This window comes from Esox lucius, chromosome 11 (genome assembly GCF_011004845.1).
Source record: "Esox lucius isolate fEsoLuc1 chromosome 11, fEsoLuc1.pri, whole genome shotgun sequence".
Lineage (NCBI taxonomy): Eukaryota > Metazoa > Chordata > Actinopteri > Esociformes > Esocidae > Esox > Esox lucius.
Genome location: NC_047579.1, coordinates 13965209 through 13981706, shown reverse-complemented (window position 1 = coordinate 13981706; position 16498 = coordinate 13965209). Strand labels below are relative to the sequence as shown.

The window sequence follows — 16498 nt, the reverse complement described above, 5'->3', positions numbered from 1 at the left end:
ATCCTCCATTAAAGCAGAGAGTTTAATCACTCCTGAATCCTCTGGCTGATTGTTACTCAGATCCAGTTCTTTCAGGTGTGAGGGGTTTGACTTCAGAGCTGAGACCAGAGAAGCACAGCCTTCCTTTGTGATTCCACAACCTGACAGTCTGGAGAGAGAATATCATCATGTCACAAACAGAACAATAGTTCAGAATAACATGAGAATATCCTCTATATATTACATCATTATCATGTCAACATTACTTAAGGACATACTTTATAAAACTGACATTGACAATACATGACACTAGAATGTATAGAAATCCTGTATAGAAAATCATCAATGTTCTCAGTCAATAAATATACAGTACTGTAGTTCAAGGAAGAGAAAGTGTGTGCGTGTGAATGTGTATGGGTGTGTGTGTGTGTGTGTGTGTGAAGGGAGGAGTAGCAGGAATGATAATAAACAGAAAAAGAGGGGTGAATCTGTGGACATCAGAGGGTTGTAATGAAGATTAGTTTGAATGGTTGATAAACCTGGAAAGTAGGACTGTAACGATAATTAGACTAAGTATTTCCCGCAAAATAAGGCGCAACAGATTATAAGGCGCACCTTCAATGAATGGCCTATTATAGAACTGTTTTCTTATATAGGCGCACCAGATTATAAGGCGCATAGAATAGAAGATACTGCAGTCAAACGTTTGACTGGGGTTGCATACTGACTACGGTAGCTGTAATGCTGCAAGCGGTGCGGCTTTGTAGTTTACCAGTCGTACTGAAACATTTTATTATTATTAAATAGTTTTTATTGGTTTTTCATACTGAAACATTTTGACAGAGCGCCTTGAGCGCCGTGTACAACCAGTATGGATCAACCAATTAACCAATTGATCCATATAAAAGGTGCTCCGGATTATAAGGCGCACTGTCGTTTTTGAGAAAATTAAAGGCTTTTAAGTGCGCCTTATAGTGTGGAAAATATGGTAAGTCAACTTACTTATCTAGTAAAATCTGTTCTCTTACGGTCTTTGATTAGTCAATGAAATTTCCTATTAGAATATATACAGTATATTTGGAAACTCTGAACACAACAATCACACACATTACCTGAAAGATTTTTGATCAAACAGGCAGCAGTGAAATATACTGTGACCCAATACGCAGGTAAAACAATCTAATATATATTCAATCTATTATATATATTCATGCTGGTTTAAAAACAGAAGTGCAGTGAACATTTATATTGTACCAGTGAACAGTGGACTTCACCAGGTGGTTGGGGACTTTGTCCTGCTGGGAGCTCAGGGCTGGTGGAGGTTCACCCATTGACAACAGCAGCTGTTTTTAGTCCCTGGTTGTAGTGTAACACCTGTTGTATTATTATAATGTTAATGATCACCATTTTGTATCAAATATTTAAAAAAAATAGTATTACTCACTTCAGAGTCTCCAGTCTACATTGTGGATCCTCCATCAAAGCAGAGAGTTTAATCACTCCTGATTCCTCTGGCTGATTGTAGCTCAGATCCAGTTCTTTCAGGTGTGAGGGGTTTGACTTCAGAGCTGAGACCAGAGAAGCATAGCCTTTCTTTGTGATTCTACAACCTGACAGTCTGGAGAGAGATTATCATCATGTCACAAACAGAACAATAGTTCAGAATAAAATTAGACTACAGTACTGTAGTTCAAGGAAGAGTAAGTGTGTGCGTGTGAATGTGTATGGGTGTGTGTGTGTGTGTGTGTGTGTGTGAGGGGAGCAATAGTTCAGGGGGAATTTGCGTGACTGTACTTACAGAGCAGTTCTGCAGGTTTTGATCACTGGCAACAACCTCAGAAGACCTTCCTCTGATGTGGAGTATTTCTTCAGGTCAAACACATCAATCTCCTCTTCTGAAGTCAGTAACACAAAGACCAGAGCTGACCACTGTGCAGGTGACAGTTCTTCTCTGGAGAGACGTCCTGAACTCAGGTATCTTTGGATCTCCTCCACTAGAGAACGGTCATTCAGTTCATTCAGACAGTGGAACAGATTGATGCACCTCTCTGAAGAGGGATTCTCCCTGATCTTCTTCTTGATGTACTTGATGGTTTCTTCATGGCTCTGTGAGCTGCTTTTGGTCTTTGTCAGTAGACCTCGTAAATGCTTCTGATTTGACTCTAGTGAGAGACCCAGAAGGAAGCGAAGGAAAAGATCCAGGTGTCCAGTCTTACTCTGGAAGGCTTCATCCACAGCAGTCTTGTAGAATGTGACTTGCTTTCTGTGAAAATATATTTCAGGTGTTGTCCAGAGTAGAAGTGTTATGAAGGTTGACTGTTGTTCATCCATTAGATTCTTATTGTTGTTGTTGAATGAGAGAACATAGACTGCAGCTAGAAACTCCTGAATACTCAGATGGACAAAGCAGAACACCTTGTCCTGGTTCAGCCCACATTCCTCTTTAAAGATCTGTGTACAGACTCCTGAGTACACTGATGCTTCATTGATATCAATGCCACACTCTTTTAAATCTTCTTCATAGAAAATCAGATTGCCTTTCTGTAGCTGTTGAAAAGCCAGTTTTCCCAGTGTCAGAATGCTCTCTTTATTCCAGTGTGGATCTGTCTCTTTTTTCCTATCATACTTTACATTCCTGTGTGTGGACTGAAACACAAGGAAGTGTGAGTACATGTCTGTTAGGGTCTTGGGCAGCTCTACTTTATCATCTGTAGTCAACATGTGCTCAAGGATTGTAGCAACGATCCAACAGAAGACTGGTATGTGACACATGATGTGGAGGCTCCTTGATGTCTTTATGTGTGAGATGATTCTGTTGGCCAGGTCCTCATCACTGAATCTCTTCCTGAAGTACTCCTCTTTCTGTGGGTCATTGAACCCTCTCACCTCTGTCACCAGGTCAACACACCCAGAAGGGATCTGATTGGCTGCTGCAGGTCTGGTAGTTATCCAGAGGAGAGCAGAGGGAAGCAGATTTCCCTTGATGAGGTTTGTCAGCAGCACATCCACTGAGGTTGACTCTGTCACATCATAACAGCTCTTGTTGTTCTGGAAGTCAAGGGGCAGTCGGCACTCATCCAGACCATCAAAGATGAACACAACTTTGTATTTGTTGTAGTTAGAGATTCTTGCTTTATTGGTTTCAACTGAGAAATGATTGATGAGTTGAATCAAACTGAGTTCATCCCCTTTCATTAAATTCAACTCCCTAAAAGGGAGGGGAAATACAAATTGGACATCCTGATTGGCTTTTCCTTTAGCCCAGTCCAGAATGAACTTCTGCACAGAAACTGTTTTTCCAATTCCAGCGACTCCCTTTGTCAGCACAGTTCTGATAGGTTTGTCTTGTCCAGGTGTGGGTTTGAAGATGTCATTACATTTGATTGCTGTCTCTGGTCTTGTTTGTTTCCTGGTTGTTGTCTCAATCTGTCTCACCTCATGTTCATTATTGACTCCTCCACTTCCACCCTCTGTGATGTAGAGCTCTGTGTAGATCTTATTGAGAAGTGTTGGGTTCCCTTGTTTAGCGATACCCTCAAATAAGCACTGACACTTCTTCTTCAGGTTAGATTTGAGATCATGTTGGCAAATCACAGCAAGCTCATCTGAAATAAATAACCCAGATGATATTAATGATGTCTCTATAAATGATCAATTAATAAATAACACAGATAATATGACTGTTCATTTAAATGACTGTATTGTAAGTAGGGTTGCATGATATTGACAAAATGTGATACTGTGATATTTATCATGATTATTGCAATATCGATATTAATTTAGATATTCTTAAACATGTAAAAACAAAGGTTATGGGAAAACCCATCAAAATAGATTCACAACATATAAAAACTACAAAGGGTTTATTTAAACACAAGGGTTTATTTCAACAGACAGTCATACTGGACTGGTACAACATGAATACATAAAGACCATGTTTACAGAACAGGACATGTTGTACTGGTGGAACAGAAGACCTGACAACCCTGTACAACTATTTAGAGTACCAGACATGCGGCAAACTGGGGATCAGGACTGCCATTTGTACTTGCATTTGTATTAATTTATACATCCCACTATACTTAACACTTATGTTATACTTAACACTTATGTTATACTTAACACTTATGTTATACTTAACACTTATGTTATACTTAATACATACATTATACCGACTGGACCGGTTCACAGCCGAGTGCGAAGCAGTTGGGATGAGGATTAGCACCTCTAAATCTGAGGCCATGGTTCTCATCAGGAAGCCGATGGAGTGCCTCCTCCGGGTAGGGAATGAGGCGTTACCCCAAGTAAAGGAGTTCAAGTATCACGGGGTCTTGTTCGTGAGTGAGGGGACAATGGAGCGGGAGATTGGCCGGAGAATCGGAGCAGCGGGGGCGGTATTGCATTCGCTTTACTGCACCATTGTGACGAAAGGAGAGCTGAGCCGGAAGGCAAAGCTCTCGATATACCGGTCAATTTTCCTTCCTACCCTCACCTATGGTCATGAAGGTTGGGTCATGACCGAAAGAACCAGATTGCGAGTACAAGCGGCTGAAATGGGTTTTCTCAGAAGGGTGGCTGGCTTCTCCCTTAGGGATAGGGTGAGAAGCTCAGCCTTCCGTGAGGAACTCGGAGTAGAGCCGCTGCTCCTTTGCATCGAAAGGAGCCAGTTGAGGTGGTTCGGGCATCTGGTAAGGATGCCCCCAGGACGACTCCCTAGGGAGGTGTTCCAGGCACGTCCAGCTGGGAGGAGACCTCGGGGAAGGCCCAGGACCAGGTGGAGAGATTATATTTCGACACTGGCCTGGGAACGCCTCAGGATCCCACAGTCAGAGCTGGCAAATGTGGCACTTCTGGTTAGATGATAACTGCATTTTGTTGTACAGTACTTGTTGTACTGTTCAATGACAATGAAGTTGAATCTACACTGAAGTGCCAGAAAAAACTGGTTCAGACGAGCCCATTCAAAATACATAGCAACAATGTAGAATCATCTTTAAGCTATTTTCAACACGGATCAATAGGTGGAGCTTGTGAGATGGGTCATAGCATTTTGGGGGTAGAGGAGAAGTTTGGATTTTCACACACTACCATTTAAAGGATGTACTGTGAATACAAGAATTCTGGTCAAACATCTAACTGACGACAGCAGTATGGCCATAAATAGACTGTGGGAGAACATGACCAGCATCAACTAGCAAGAATTGTTTCACGTGATAGACCTGCAACACTGCCTCAAATAACATCTGCATGAGGACTGTGCAACGTTCCCTCATGGATATAGGTGGTCCCATAGGAGACCTACCAAGTATTAGACTGGTGAACCAGGTTTTCTGGCACTTCAATGTAATCTAAAGTTTTTCTTAGGATATGCCCCCAGGTTTAGTCTCTATAGTAGAGGAATACCTGTCAACTCTCAAACAGGGCCAATCACAGGTATTGGCTTTTTAGACACAGTACTTCACACAGTACTTCCACTAAGCTGCAACCGTCCCGGCGCCGGGACACCTAACGTTTATGCCACAAAGTGTGCAAAGTGTTGTAATTTATTTATTTTTTGTTATAGACATTATATATGTGCAGAAAGCTTAGAATCTCATTAATCTAACTGCAGTACACAATTTAAAGTAGCTATTACGGAGACTGACTCCTATGCAAGTGTTTGAGTATAGTCAACATCCACAAAAATGGCACCAGGGTCGCTAGTTTGGTGTCTGATGGTAAATTGTGTACTTACAATGAGCCGTCTTCTTCTGATTTCTTATCTTGATGGTCCCAGAGATTTAGCCAAGCATCGTTTTGTTTGATAAATCCAGTTTTTATAATCCAACACGATTCATGTTCTCCACAGCGTTGTAAAACAAAATCCAACTCAGAGCAAAACTATTCATGATATTCAAACCTTACTAGGTTTTAACACTGCAATAATTGGTATTCCTGAAAAGAACAGAGTCTCTAGCATTTAACCAGACATAGTTTATCCTTCTCCTTTTATCCTTTGAAACTCCCTAGGTTGAGAGCACACGAGCCACACTTTACGGCAAGCCATGCACACCACCCCCACAAATCTTCAACCAAACTTGACTATTGGCCAAGACGCATAGCTGTCACTGCTCACAAAACTATACTCGGCATTTAAAGTTTAAATGGCTACTCCTAAGTGGAAAAGCAACATAGGAGACCAATTTGGACTATATTTTTTTGGAAGAAATCATGGACTGAGTCCAGCAACTTGAGTACAATAAGATAGATTACCCAAGACATACAGTGTATTACCATTAGCATATTAGGCTACGTTAAGTTATGTTATGCTATGTTAGGCTATGTCATATAGTTTCTGAGCATTTACTTCCAATTGGGTCACGTCATAATGTCCTTATATGTAACCAATTGTCTGTGATTTGGCTATGACATTTTGTGGCTGTTTCTTATGGCCTATTCATCCCCATATTACTCCCTGAATAACCAACAGTGATTCAGGAGGTCCCTCTGGCTCTTGACACCCACTGTGACGCCATCATATGACTGGCCATTTCAGAGATTTCCCAAAAGTCGATAAGTCTCCCCCTTCTTTCTCCTATTCCCTTCTACTCTTTTCCTTTCTACTCCTGACAACTGTTTGCTTACTATCTATGTGTGTAAGGAGGCATAGATACCAGATATGATCTAACGTCATATGTGGTGATCTAACATATGATACAAACACCACATATGATGTTAGATCACATATGATGCAAAAAACACATATGTTAGATCACCACATATGATACAAACACCACATATGATGTTAGATCACCACATATGATGCAAACACCAATTATGATGTTAGATCACCACATATGATGCAAACACCAATTGTGATGTTAGATCAACACATATGATGCAAACACCACACGTTAGATCATTGGATCCGCCTCCTTGTGGCGCCTCCTGTTAGTACCTTTATGAAGGAAAGCTAATTTTCCATCATGTGTAACATTCCTGGGAGTGTGTAACCCTTATATTAATCACCTATGCACTGTTGTATGTTCTGTGTATGTATGAACTTGAAAATTCATAATGTGTCCAATTTGGCACAAAGTGTCCAATTTGGCACAAAGTGTCCAATTTGGCACAAAGTGGCCAATCTGGAAAGGACACTTTGGGCTTGCTTTACAAATGAGTAATTACATCACTGAATTTTATATCAAATGGCCATGAAACTTTACCCAGATCCTGCTGACATCTAGTAGATCAAGTGGGAAGTTCCTCCAGGTTACAAATCCATGTTTGGCCTTCCCCACTGCAACTCAAACATGTTTATGGTTGTTTTATATTCTGCCAAATCAATTGTGTTATACTTTCCTGCATTAATTTATAATTCCTGCAAACTACAGAGTGTCTCCTTTCAAATGGTACCAAACACAGTAAAGTCAGACAACTCTTACTTTTCTCCAGTGTGTCAGCAAGATCCTTCTGGTTCATGTTCCTCAGGACATGCAGTGTGATCTTCAGAGCCCCCGCTTTGGCACTGCTCTCCTGCTTCTCATCTTCAGGGTCCACACCTTCCTCATCCTCCCTCTGACTCTTAAATCCTTCTGGGAGATCTGAACTCAGCATTGTCTTAAACCTCTTTAACTCTTTCTTCACAAACATCATGATATTCTGTTCAAGTAACTGAAAGAGAGTGAAAAAGTTCAAATTAGACTGAAATAAAGTTAATTAAATATCAGAACAATATTAACAAATGCATGAAAGATTGACAGGTTAACTTTACTAAAGGTATACAGAAACAAATGTAGATAACAGGACCACATACACTGAATATAGACGACAGGTCTGTTTGATGACTCTGGACAGATTGACCACTGAGAATCTCAGACTCTGATCTCTCCTGTTGGTCTCTGTGGACAAAACATGACATCACATCTACACTTCCAGAGTTTGTACAGACTCACACAGTTTCGTGCTAACAACTTTTTTCAAATAGCAAGTTAATAAATGCTACTATTCATAATCCAACATTGACTATTGTAGTTCTGTAATAGAAACATGTGGGCTCTTAAATCCCTTTAACTCACAGTTAAAAACCATAAGACACAAAGTTTATCATAAACCGCGACCTGGATATAGTATTGTGAGAAGATGAAGGGAGTCTAAGCGTGAAGATAATTTTTTATGAATAATTTAACTGGTTCTCTGGTTCTTTTAAATAAATGAACTGTTTTAGACTAGGCCTGAAATTGCTTTAGACTGTTCATGGTTGCCACATACAGAAGAAGACCTAGGTCAGCATGCCCTGTTCTTAGAAGTGATTAGGGCCACAACCAAGGCGCCAGGCCTCAACCCTATCTTATCAACGACCCTGTTCAGTTGGCACCAAGGTAAAGCTGCATGTGTCTCCTCTGTATTCTTCCTTTTGTGTAGGACACTAGGGGTAGCTCAGATCAGGAGGTCTGGTAACTATGATCTAGAACTATGGTTGCCATGGCAGTATAGGGTTCTATCCTGTTTTCCTATAAGTATGACGACTTGTTTTGTATATATCTCATATCATTAGAGATAGTATTCTGCCAGCTGACAAGAAGGAGTATAAAGAGCTAGAAGCAATAATGTGTAATCAGCACAATGGTTATGACACTACTCTGTTGGTCTCTGTACTTGCACTCTGTCTTGTGAAAGCAATTGTTCCTGTGGATTGTTATGGACATTTTGAACTAAGGTGCGTTTGAGAAATGTCTGTCTTTCCAGTGGCTGATATGTAAATCTGTACTTTGATTGTGACACACATGTCTGTATAATATCAGAGGATTATTAGGTATTTGGGCCATGTCCTCCTGCCTAGAAGAAGGATGTATTCTTTGTCGTCCTATACATGTATGAATTACTAAAGATGCCAAGAGGGGTCTGGTGTTTGAATATGAGACATCCTTGACCGGCACGGGTGGATTAGAGGGGTACTCGTAAATCTCTATAACCCTTTAGTGTCTCTGTTGACTATCCAGACATTGTGTCTCCTCAGGGGTTGAGAAGGATAAGGTGGGGGGACAGCCCGCCCCTTTTGGTATACTCTTATGACAAGACATGGCAGCATCTTACTACAGCCCTTTTCTATGTAATAAATACAGATTGTTCATGTATGGAGTTAGAGACTCCTCAGATGATTGTGTGTGTGTAAGCGGTTACGCGTCTCTCATATGTGCATAATAGTTAATATAACTGTTAGAATGTACAAAGAGAACTTTGTCTCTGTGTCCCTTACTCCGAGTGTCGATACATGGAATTACCATCACAGGATCCACGTAATTAAACTTGAAATAATCAACTGCTATATCAGACTCAGAGAAGTTTTTACATGTATAAATCGCGAACAACTTCCACACAGACAACTCATATGAAAACCATCTACAGCTGGTTGATAAGTTATTGCAGACAATGGGTGATGCAGGCTTCAAGGTGAACAGGACAAAGGCTCTGATTGCTTGTTAGGAGATCCAAAACCTAGGTTGTACTCTAACGCAGAACCACCATTTCTTTTTTTTTTTAAACCATGTTTTTATTCAAGAAAGGCAAAACAATACAGATCTATGCATTTGGGTACAGTGTCTTGATTTCTTTTCTTTTCTTTTTGAAAATGAACCCCATCCCACCCACATACTGCCATTACTAACAAAACAAAAGCGAGAAAAATAGAAGAAAAAAAAAAGGAAAAGAAATAATAATAAGGATATGTGATGAGGTTGACGGAGAAAGCAGTTCCCATTTCGTGTGGAAAACACATCAGACAACGCAACTGCGTGTATTGGGTAGAGCTGTTAGGGCCTTATATTATCTAGGGGGAGGGCGTTAAGCCTCTCAAAGTACAACAACAACGGATCCCATATCTTATGGAACGTGTCAGTCGAACCTCTAGAGAAATACTTGATTTTTTCTAATTTCAGGAATAGCATCAGGTCGTTGAGCCAGACTGATGAAAATGGTGGTTCAGGAGATTTCCACTTCAGTACTATCCTTCTACGGGCCAACAGGGAGGCAAAAGCAAATGCGCTTCTCTTGTTAGTGGTCATTGAGACCTCACTCACAAATACACCAAAAATGGCCATTTCTGCATTCAGCCTTACATTCGTGCCAAATGCTTCATTTAAAATTTTGCAAACCGTTGACCAAAATTCTTTTAACTTTGGACAAGTCCAAAACATATGAGCCATGTCGGCTGAAGTAGAATTACAGCGGTCACATCTGTCATCAATGTCTGGGTATATCTTGGACAATTTTGATTTCGTATAATAAATTCGGTGAAAGACTTTAAATTGTATCAAGTTAAGGCGGGCACAGGAGGATGTGCCATTAACTCTACTCTGAGCGCAGTCCCAGGCTGCATCAGATATCTCCATCCCAAGTTCTTCAGCCCAATCAGCTCTGAGTTTATCTAATGACACTTTTTGAAAAGATGAGATTGTGTTGGATATATTTGAAATCTGCCCTTTATGCTGCACAGGAGTTTGTAAGATATTGTCCAACCCCGAATTTACTGGCAAGGCTGGGAAGGTTGAGCACCATGTTTGAATAAAGTGACGGACCTGGAAATATCTAAATAAATCTGACCGGCGTAGTTTAAATTTCTCAGCAAGATCATCAAAGCTGCCGAATAGACCGTCCATATAAAAGTCACTACATCTACGAAGACCGACTCTGTGCCACTGTGTAAAGGTATGGTCCAATCTGGCTGCAGGAAAGAGGTGGTTGTTAGTAATAGGGCTACACATAGAAAAGTCGAGAAGTTTGAAGTGACGCCTAAATTGTGCCCATATTTTGAGAGTAGAACGTACGACAAGGTTTGGAGTGTACTGTGTTGGTGAGAAAGGTAGTTTTGCTGTAATTAAAGCGGAGAGAGATGTTGATAAACAGGAGTTTCCTTCAACTTGGCACCATTCCCTTTCTGGAAACTGAAACCAATAAATAACTTTTTGTATGTTTGACGCCCAATAATAATTCCTTAGATTGGGAAGTGCTAGACCACCCTGGTTTTTGGGTCTCTCTAGGAATTCTTTCCGGATTCTAGGAGTTTTACCATCCCACAAAAAGGAAAAGATCAATTTATTTAAAGACTGAAAACAGGATTTGGGCAAAAATATTGGGAGACACTGAAACAAATACAAAAACCTAGGTAAAACATTCATTTTTATACAATTAACTCTACCTGTGAGAGAGAGGTATAAGGCTGACCATCTCTGAAGGTCCGATTCTAATTTTCTCATGAGAGGTTTGAAATTCTTTTTGTAAAGATCAGAGAAGTTACGGGTGAGTATTTAAAGCCAGATTTGGAAATACGGAAGGGGAGTTCATTATCTGAAATCTGAAGAGCCAAATTATTGAGTGGAAAACATTCACTTTTAGACAGGTTCAATTTGTAACCGGAGAAAAGCCCAAAAATATGTAACAATTCCACAATATTAGGAACACAGGACACTGGGTCAGATATATAGAGCAATAAATCGTCTGCATATAGGGAAATTCTATGTTCGACTCCCATCCTGTGGAGCCCGTGTATGACGTGCGATGTTCTCAACTTAATCGACAGAGGTTCTATAGCTAATGCGAACAGGAGTGGGCTGAGGGGACAGCCCTGTCTGGTGCCCCTCGACAGAGGGAAAAGCTGGGAAGCTAATTTGTTAGTTATCACTGATGCTTTTGGGGAAGTATATAACAGGCGGATATAAGAAATAAAATTAGAACCAAAGCCAAATCTTTCGAGGACGGCAAACAGATAACCCCACTCGATTCTGTCAAATGCCTTCTCCGCATCCAGGGAGACAACCACCTCTGGAATCTCCCCGGATGCTGGAGAATGCACAACATTCAGGAGTTTGCGAATATTTATGAAAGAGTGGCGGTCCTTCATGAATCCGGTTTGGTCATTTGAGATTATATGGGGCATTACAGTATCCAATCTTGAGGCAAGGAGTTTAGCTAATATCTTTACATCTGTGTTTAGGAGTGAAATTGGCCGATATGACCCACACTCAAGCGGGTCCTTACCGGGTTTCAAAATGAGTGAGATAGAGGCCTCTGTTAAGCTCTGTGGTAGGTTTGTTTGAATGAATGAATGATTGAACATTTCCAGAAGGATGGGAGCTAGCTGGGATGAGAATTTCTTGTAGAATTCCACAGGGTAGCCGTCTGGCCCTGGGGTTTTGCCACTTTGCATTTTCTGGATGGAATCAGAGATTTCTTGAAGTCGCAAGGGCTTGTCCAAGTCAGTTCTAACAGCCACATCTATTTTAGGGATATCTAGATTATTGAAAAACTGTGACATGTTTGATGTATCTTGTGGGAATTTAGATGTATACAAGTCAGAGTAAAATGCTTTAAAAGCATTGTTTATTTCCACTGGATCTATTGTTGACTGTGAACCACTGCGAATCATTGGGATCATACGAGATGCTGAATTACATTTCAACTGGTAAGCTAACAAGCGGCCTGCTTTTTCCCCATGCTCATAGTAGCGCCCTTTTGACCAGAGGAGGTGTCTCTCTGTTTTTTGTGTCGATAACAACTCGTACTGCGTTTTCAGAGCAATTTTGTCTTTATATAGTTCCGGGGTTGGGGCCGAGGAATACTGGTGGTCTATTTTTCTTATATAGTTGACAAGTTCCTGCTCTCTCTGTTTTCTCGCTTTATTACGTGATATGGAGTATGATATAATTTCTCCCCTTATGACAACTTTCAATGTCTCCCATAAAGTAGATGGTGAGATTAAGTCTGATCTGTTGAACAACAAAAACTCATCAATTGCCTTAGATACAAATTCACAAAACTGTTTGTCTGCCAATAAGGCTGTGTTCAGTCTCCAGTTATTGCGCTGTGCTAGGTTTTGAGAGAAAAGAAAATCAAGAACCACAGGTGCATGGTCTGATTCTACTATGGCGGTGTACTCCACATTTTTTACAGAAGGAAGGAGCGTTTTATCAATAAAAAAGTAATCTATTCTACTGTATGTATGATGGACGTGTGAAAAGAAAGAGAATTCTTTTTTATGTGGGTAGAAAAACCTCCATGGGTCCACACAGCCAGTTTGATCCATGAAATCACAAAGAGCCTGGGACATTTTGGAACGTGCTAAAGTTTTAGGATTGGAGCGATCTATAGCTGGGTCAGTCACAGTATTCAGATCCCCAGCAAGAATGAGCCTATGTGAATCTAGATTCGGAATTAGGGAGATGAAGTTGTTAATGAAGCCAACATCATCCCAGTTAGGGGCATATACACTTATAAGTACGACTGGGGTATTAAAGAAGGAACCTGACACTATTATGAACCGTCCCTGAGGATCAGAGATCGTTTTTGAAGGCGTAAACAATATTTTTTTATGGATCAATATTGCCACTCCCCGTGCCTTGGTGTTAAACGCAGAATGGAAAGTTTGTCCAACCCAGTTTTTCCGGAGCCTAACTTGATCCGCTATGGTCAGGTGGGTTTCTTGTAAAAATGCTACACCTACATTTAATTTTTTCAGGTGGGAAAATATCCGTGCTCTTTTAATCGGCCCGTTCAAGCCCTTAACATTCCAGCTTATACATCGGGTGGAAGACACGCTTACTTCAGCTCTACTATCATTTGTGTCGTCAGACATGTGTCTTGAGAGGGAAGAGGAGGAAGGGGTGGAGAGTACACCCCACAGCAGAAAGGCGGCCGTTCGTCAACAACTCATCCAAAATAATAGTCATACAAAATGTACAAAAATCCCCTTTGGCAGTATAAAAACCCGTTTTAACACAGAGTGAACAAAAAGTAGTTGTGTCAATAATCAAACCCATCCCAACAGTAAAAATAACATAAAAATATCCAATGTCTGCCTCCAGAACATAGGCAGACCGCTGGTCCCCTACTGGATCCTGAATCTTCCGGGGATGCATCGTGTCTTAACTAAACCGTTAACCTGCGAGAGAGCCTTGACCTTCTAAAAATTTAACTAAAAACAGTTTCAAGATAATCAATATCGCCGTCTAACATTCGCCACATCGTCACGGGCTAATCCGGCAGTGAGCTTGGGCAACGATAGTAACGTTAAACTGTAACAGTTAGCTAACATTCATATATTGCTTAGTGTAACATTAGCCACCACATAAGTTGGTAAGTTATAACTTAAGTCCCAGCATAGAATGGTCCCAAACAAACAAATTCACATAACACAGATTTACCTTAAAATGTTCGCTTAAATCCTTTTATACCAGTTGGCTAAGACAACCCATTTCCTCAAGCACAGTTCGGTCCGAAAAAATTAACGGCGACAAAAATAGCCGCTGGCAGTCAGCCAAAGTAGCCACACAGCCACTTCGTAACAAGTTCAGAGCTGTCAAGCAAACTGTCGGGTCACTCTGGGGTCTTCACCTGTTGATTGTAGAACGCCTTGGCGTCCTCCGGTGTGTCAAATTTAAGTGTATTCCCTCCGAAAGAGACTCGCAGGCAGGCTGGGTAAAGCAGCAGGAATTTTATTCCCTTTTTGTAAAGTGCCTGCTTGATGTCGTTGAATTCCGCACGTCTTCTTGACAGACTGACGCTGAAATCTGGGTATATTCTCAGGGTAGAATTTTTGTATTTCAGGTCGTGTCGTCTGGCCCATTGCAGCACTCGCTCCTTTTCCTGGAATCGTTGGAAGCATACCACAAACGGCCGAGGGGACCTTCCAGTGTGTTCAGGCTTTTTGCCCACTCTGTGCGACCTCTCCAAAGTTGGAGCAGAGTCAAACACCTCTCTGCCCATAATCTCCATCAGTATGTTTGACATGAACGCTACAGGATCCTCGTCCCCTTCACTGCCCTCCGGAACATTTACAATTCTCAGATTAGATCTGCGAGAGCGGTTTTCTAAGTCCTCAATGCGATCCAGGAGCTTTGTATTCTGCGCTTGCAGTGACTTGATGGCTGCATCTGCTGCGAATATTTTTTCAAAATTCTCTCCCGCTAAGCATTCCGTTGCAGTCAAGCGGCGTTGAAATGTATCCACAGTCTCTCTTATAGCGTTCACAGAAGACTGTAAAGGGCCAATAGATTCCTGAATGAGGATGGAAATGTCCTCTCTTAAACTTGCACGCTGCTTGGACAGCTCCTCCACCAGCTGGCCCATGGAGAGTCCATCGTCGTTGTTGGAGGAGCATTCGTTAGCAGGGGAGGCCATAGTAGCTAGCTTGCTAGCAATGGTGTTCCGCGTCGTCGATTGTTTGTGTCTAGAGGTGCTCATTATACGTTTGTGGCTAAGTAACACTTTAATATCCGTCGTTGTTCAGTTCCACGGCGTTAAAAACACCTTTAAGGAAAGTTCTAAGCAAGTTAGGTCGGAGCTCGTCTCTCGTGCTTCCTACTCCAGCATGGCCCAAACCGGAAGTCGAACCACCATTTCTTAACCGAGGACAGACATACAGTGGCGTTTCTGGCAAAACTGGGGAACAAGGCGAGATCTCTAAATGCCCCCCCCCCCCCCCCCCCCCCCAAAAAAAAAAAAAAAAAAAATAAACAAACAACCAAATTATGTCTTGAAGACATATCAATTGGATTCTCCAAATGTCTTCCCATTTTCTTTCTATGCTTAGCCCATGTTCCACAATATCACAGTGAGCATGCTAGCTAGACCAGTACAGTGGTTCTCAAACTGTGTGCCGTCACACACTGGTGTGCTTTGGGAACTGGCCAGTGCCTTGAAAATAGTTGTATTTATGATTATTTACATAGCTATAGTCATATGTCTAGGGGTACCTTAGAAATACCTGTAGACTGTCGACTGCCCAGTCTACCTATGCCTAGAAACGCCCCTGCAGACATAAGTGCATTGCAGAAATGCCACGCCCACACACTCTGAATACACTGCAAAAGGTTTTAGGCACTGCCAATTTTCTGCAGGAATTCTTCCCTTCATTTGCTAAAATCACATCTCCTCTTTACTCTCTCATGAAGGGCAAGACCAAACCATGGGATTGTTCTCGTTTGGCAACCAGAACATGAGGAGGCTTTCATCAACTTGAATTATAAGCTGAGTTCATCACCGACCCTTGGCCTCCCCGACCCATCAGAGTGTTTCCATGTTCAGGTTGACACAGTGGACAACACTGATGAATGGCGTCTTAGCCCAGGAGAATGGAGGTAAGCTACGGCCTATAGCCCAGGAGAATGGAGGTAAGCTACAGCCTATAGCCCAGGAGAATGGAGGTAAGGTACGGCCTATATCCCAGGAGCATGGAGGTAAGCTACGGCCTATAGCCCAGGAGCATGGAGGTAAGCTACGGCCTATAGCCCAGGAGCATGGAGGTAAGCTACGGCCTATAGCCCAGGAGCATGGAGGTAAGCTACGGCCTATAGCTTACTACAGCAGGAAGAAACCTCCATTGGAACAGGGATTTAACCTGTGTACACAACACTTTCTGGCGTTGCACTGGATGTTAACAACAACTGAACCCTTAGTCAGATTACAACCTGTGGTTGTTCACACTGGTTCAAATGTTGTTGCAGGGCAGAATCAAAGGAGTGTCTGATCAACGTTTAGCTAGATG

At 41.6% G+C, this 16498-nt stretch overlaps 1 protein-coding gene across 1 annotated transcript; it reads right to left on the bottom strand.

The window, feature by feature from the left end:
• Positions 1 to 1419: 1419 nt before the first annotated feature.
• On the bottom strand, positions 1420 to 7901 carry LOC117595135 (NLR family CARD domain-containing protein 3-like). Its single transcript, XM_034294928.1, has 5 exons — positions 7775 to 7901; positions 7404 to 7632; positions 1778 to 3584; positions 1572 to 1597; positions 1420 to 1517 (listed from the first exon to the last, which is right to left on the bottom strand). The coding sequence occupies exons 1-5, from the start codon at positions 7877 to 7879 to the stop codon at positions 1420 to 1422; spliced, it is 2265 nt and encodes a 754-aa protein (XP_034150819.1). The 5' UTR covers positions 7880 to 7901.
• Between the last annotated feature and the right edge of the window lie 8597 nt (positions 7902 to 16498).

What these genes read in the sequence shown, in the direction of transcription:
- LOC117595135 (XM_034294928.1), bottom strand. Translation starts at nt 7,879, where the DNA reads ATGTCATGTTTTGTCCACAGAGACCAACAGGAGAGATCAGAGTCTGAG. An exon ending in ACCTGTCGTCTATATTCAGT is followed by an intron (nt 7,633 to 7,774) that starts GTATGTGGTCCT and finishes ACTCTCTTTCAG; the next exon opens with TTACTTGAACAGAATATCAT. An exon ending in TGCTGACACACTGGAGAAAA is followed by an intron (nt 3,585 to 7,403) that starts GTAAGAGTTGTC and finishes TATTTATTTCAG; the next exon opens with ATGAGCTTGCTGTGATTTGC.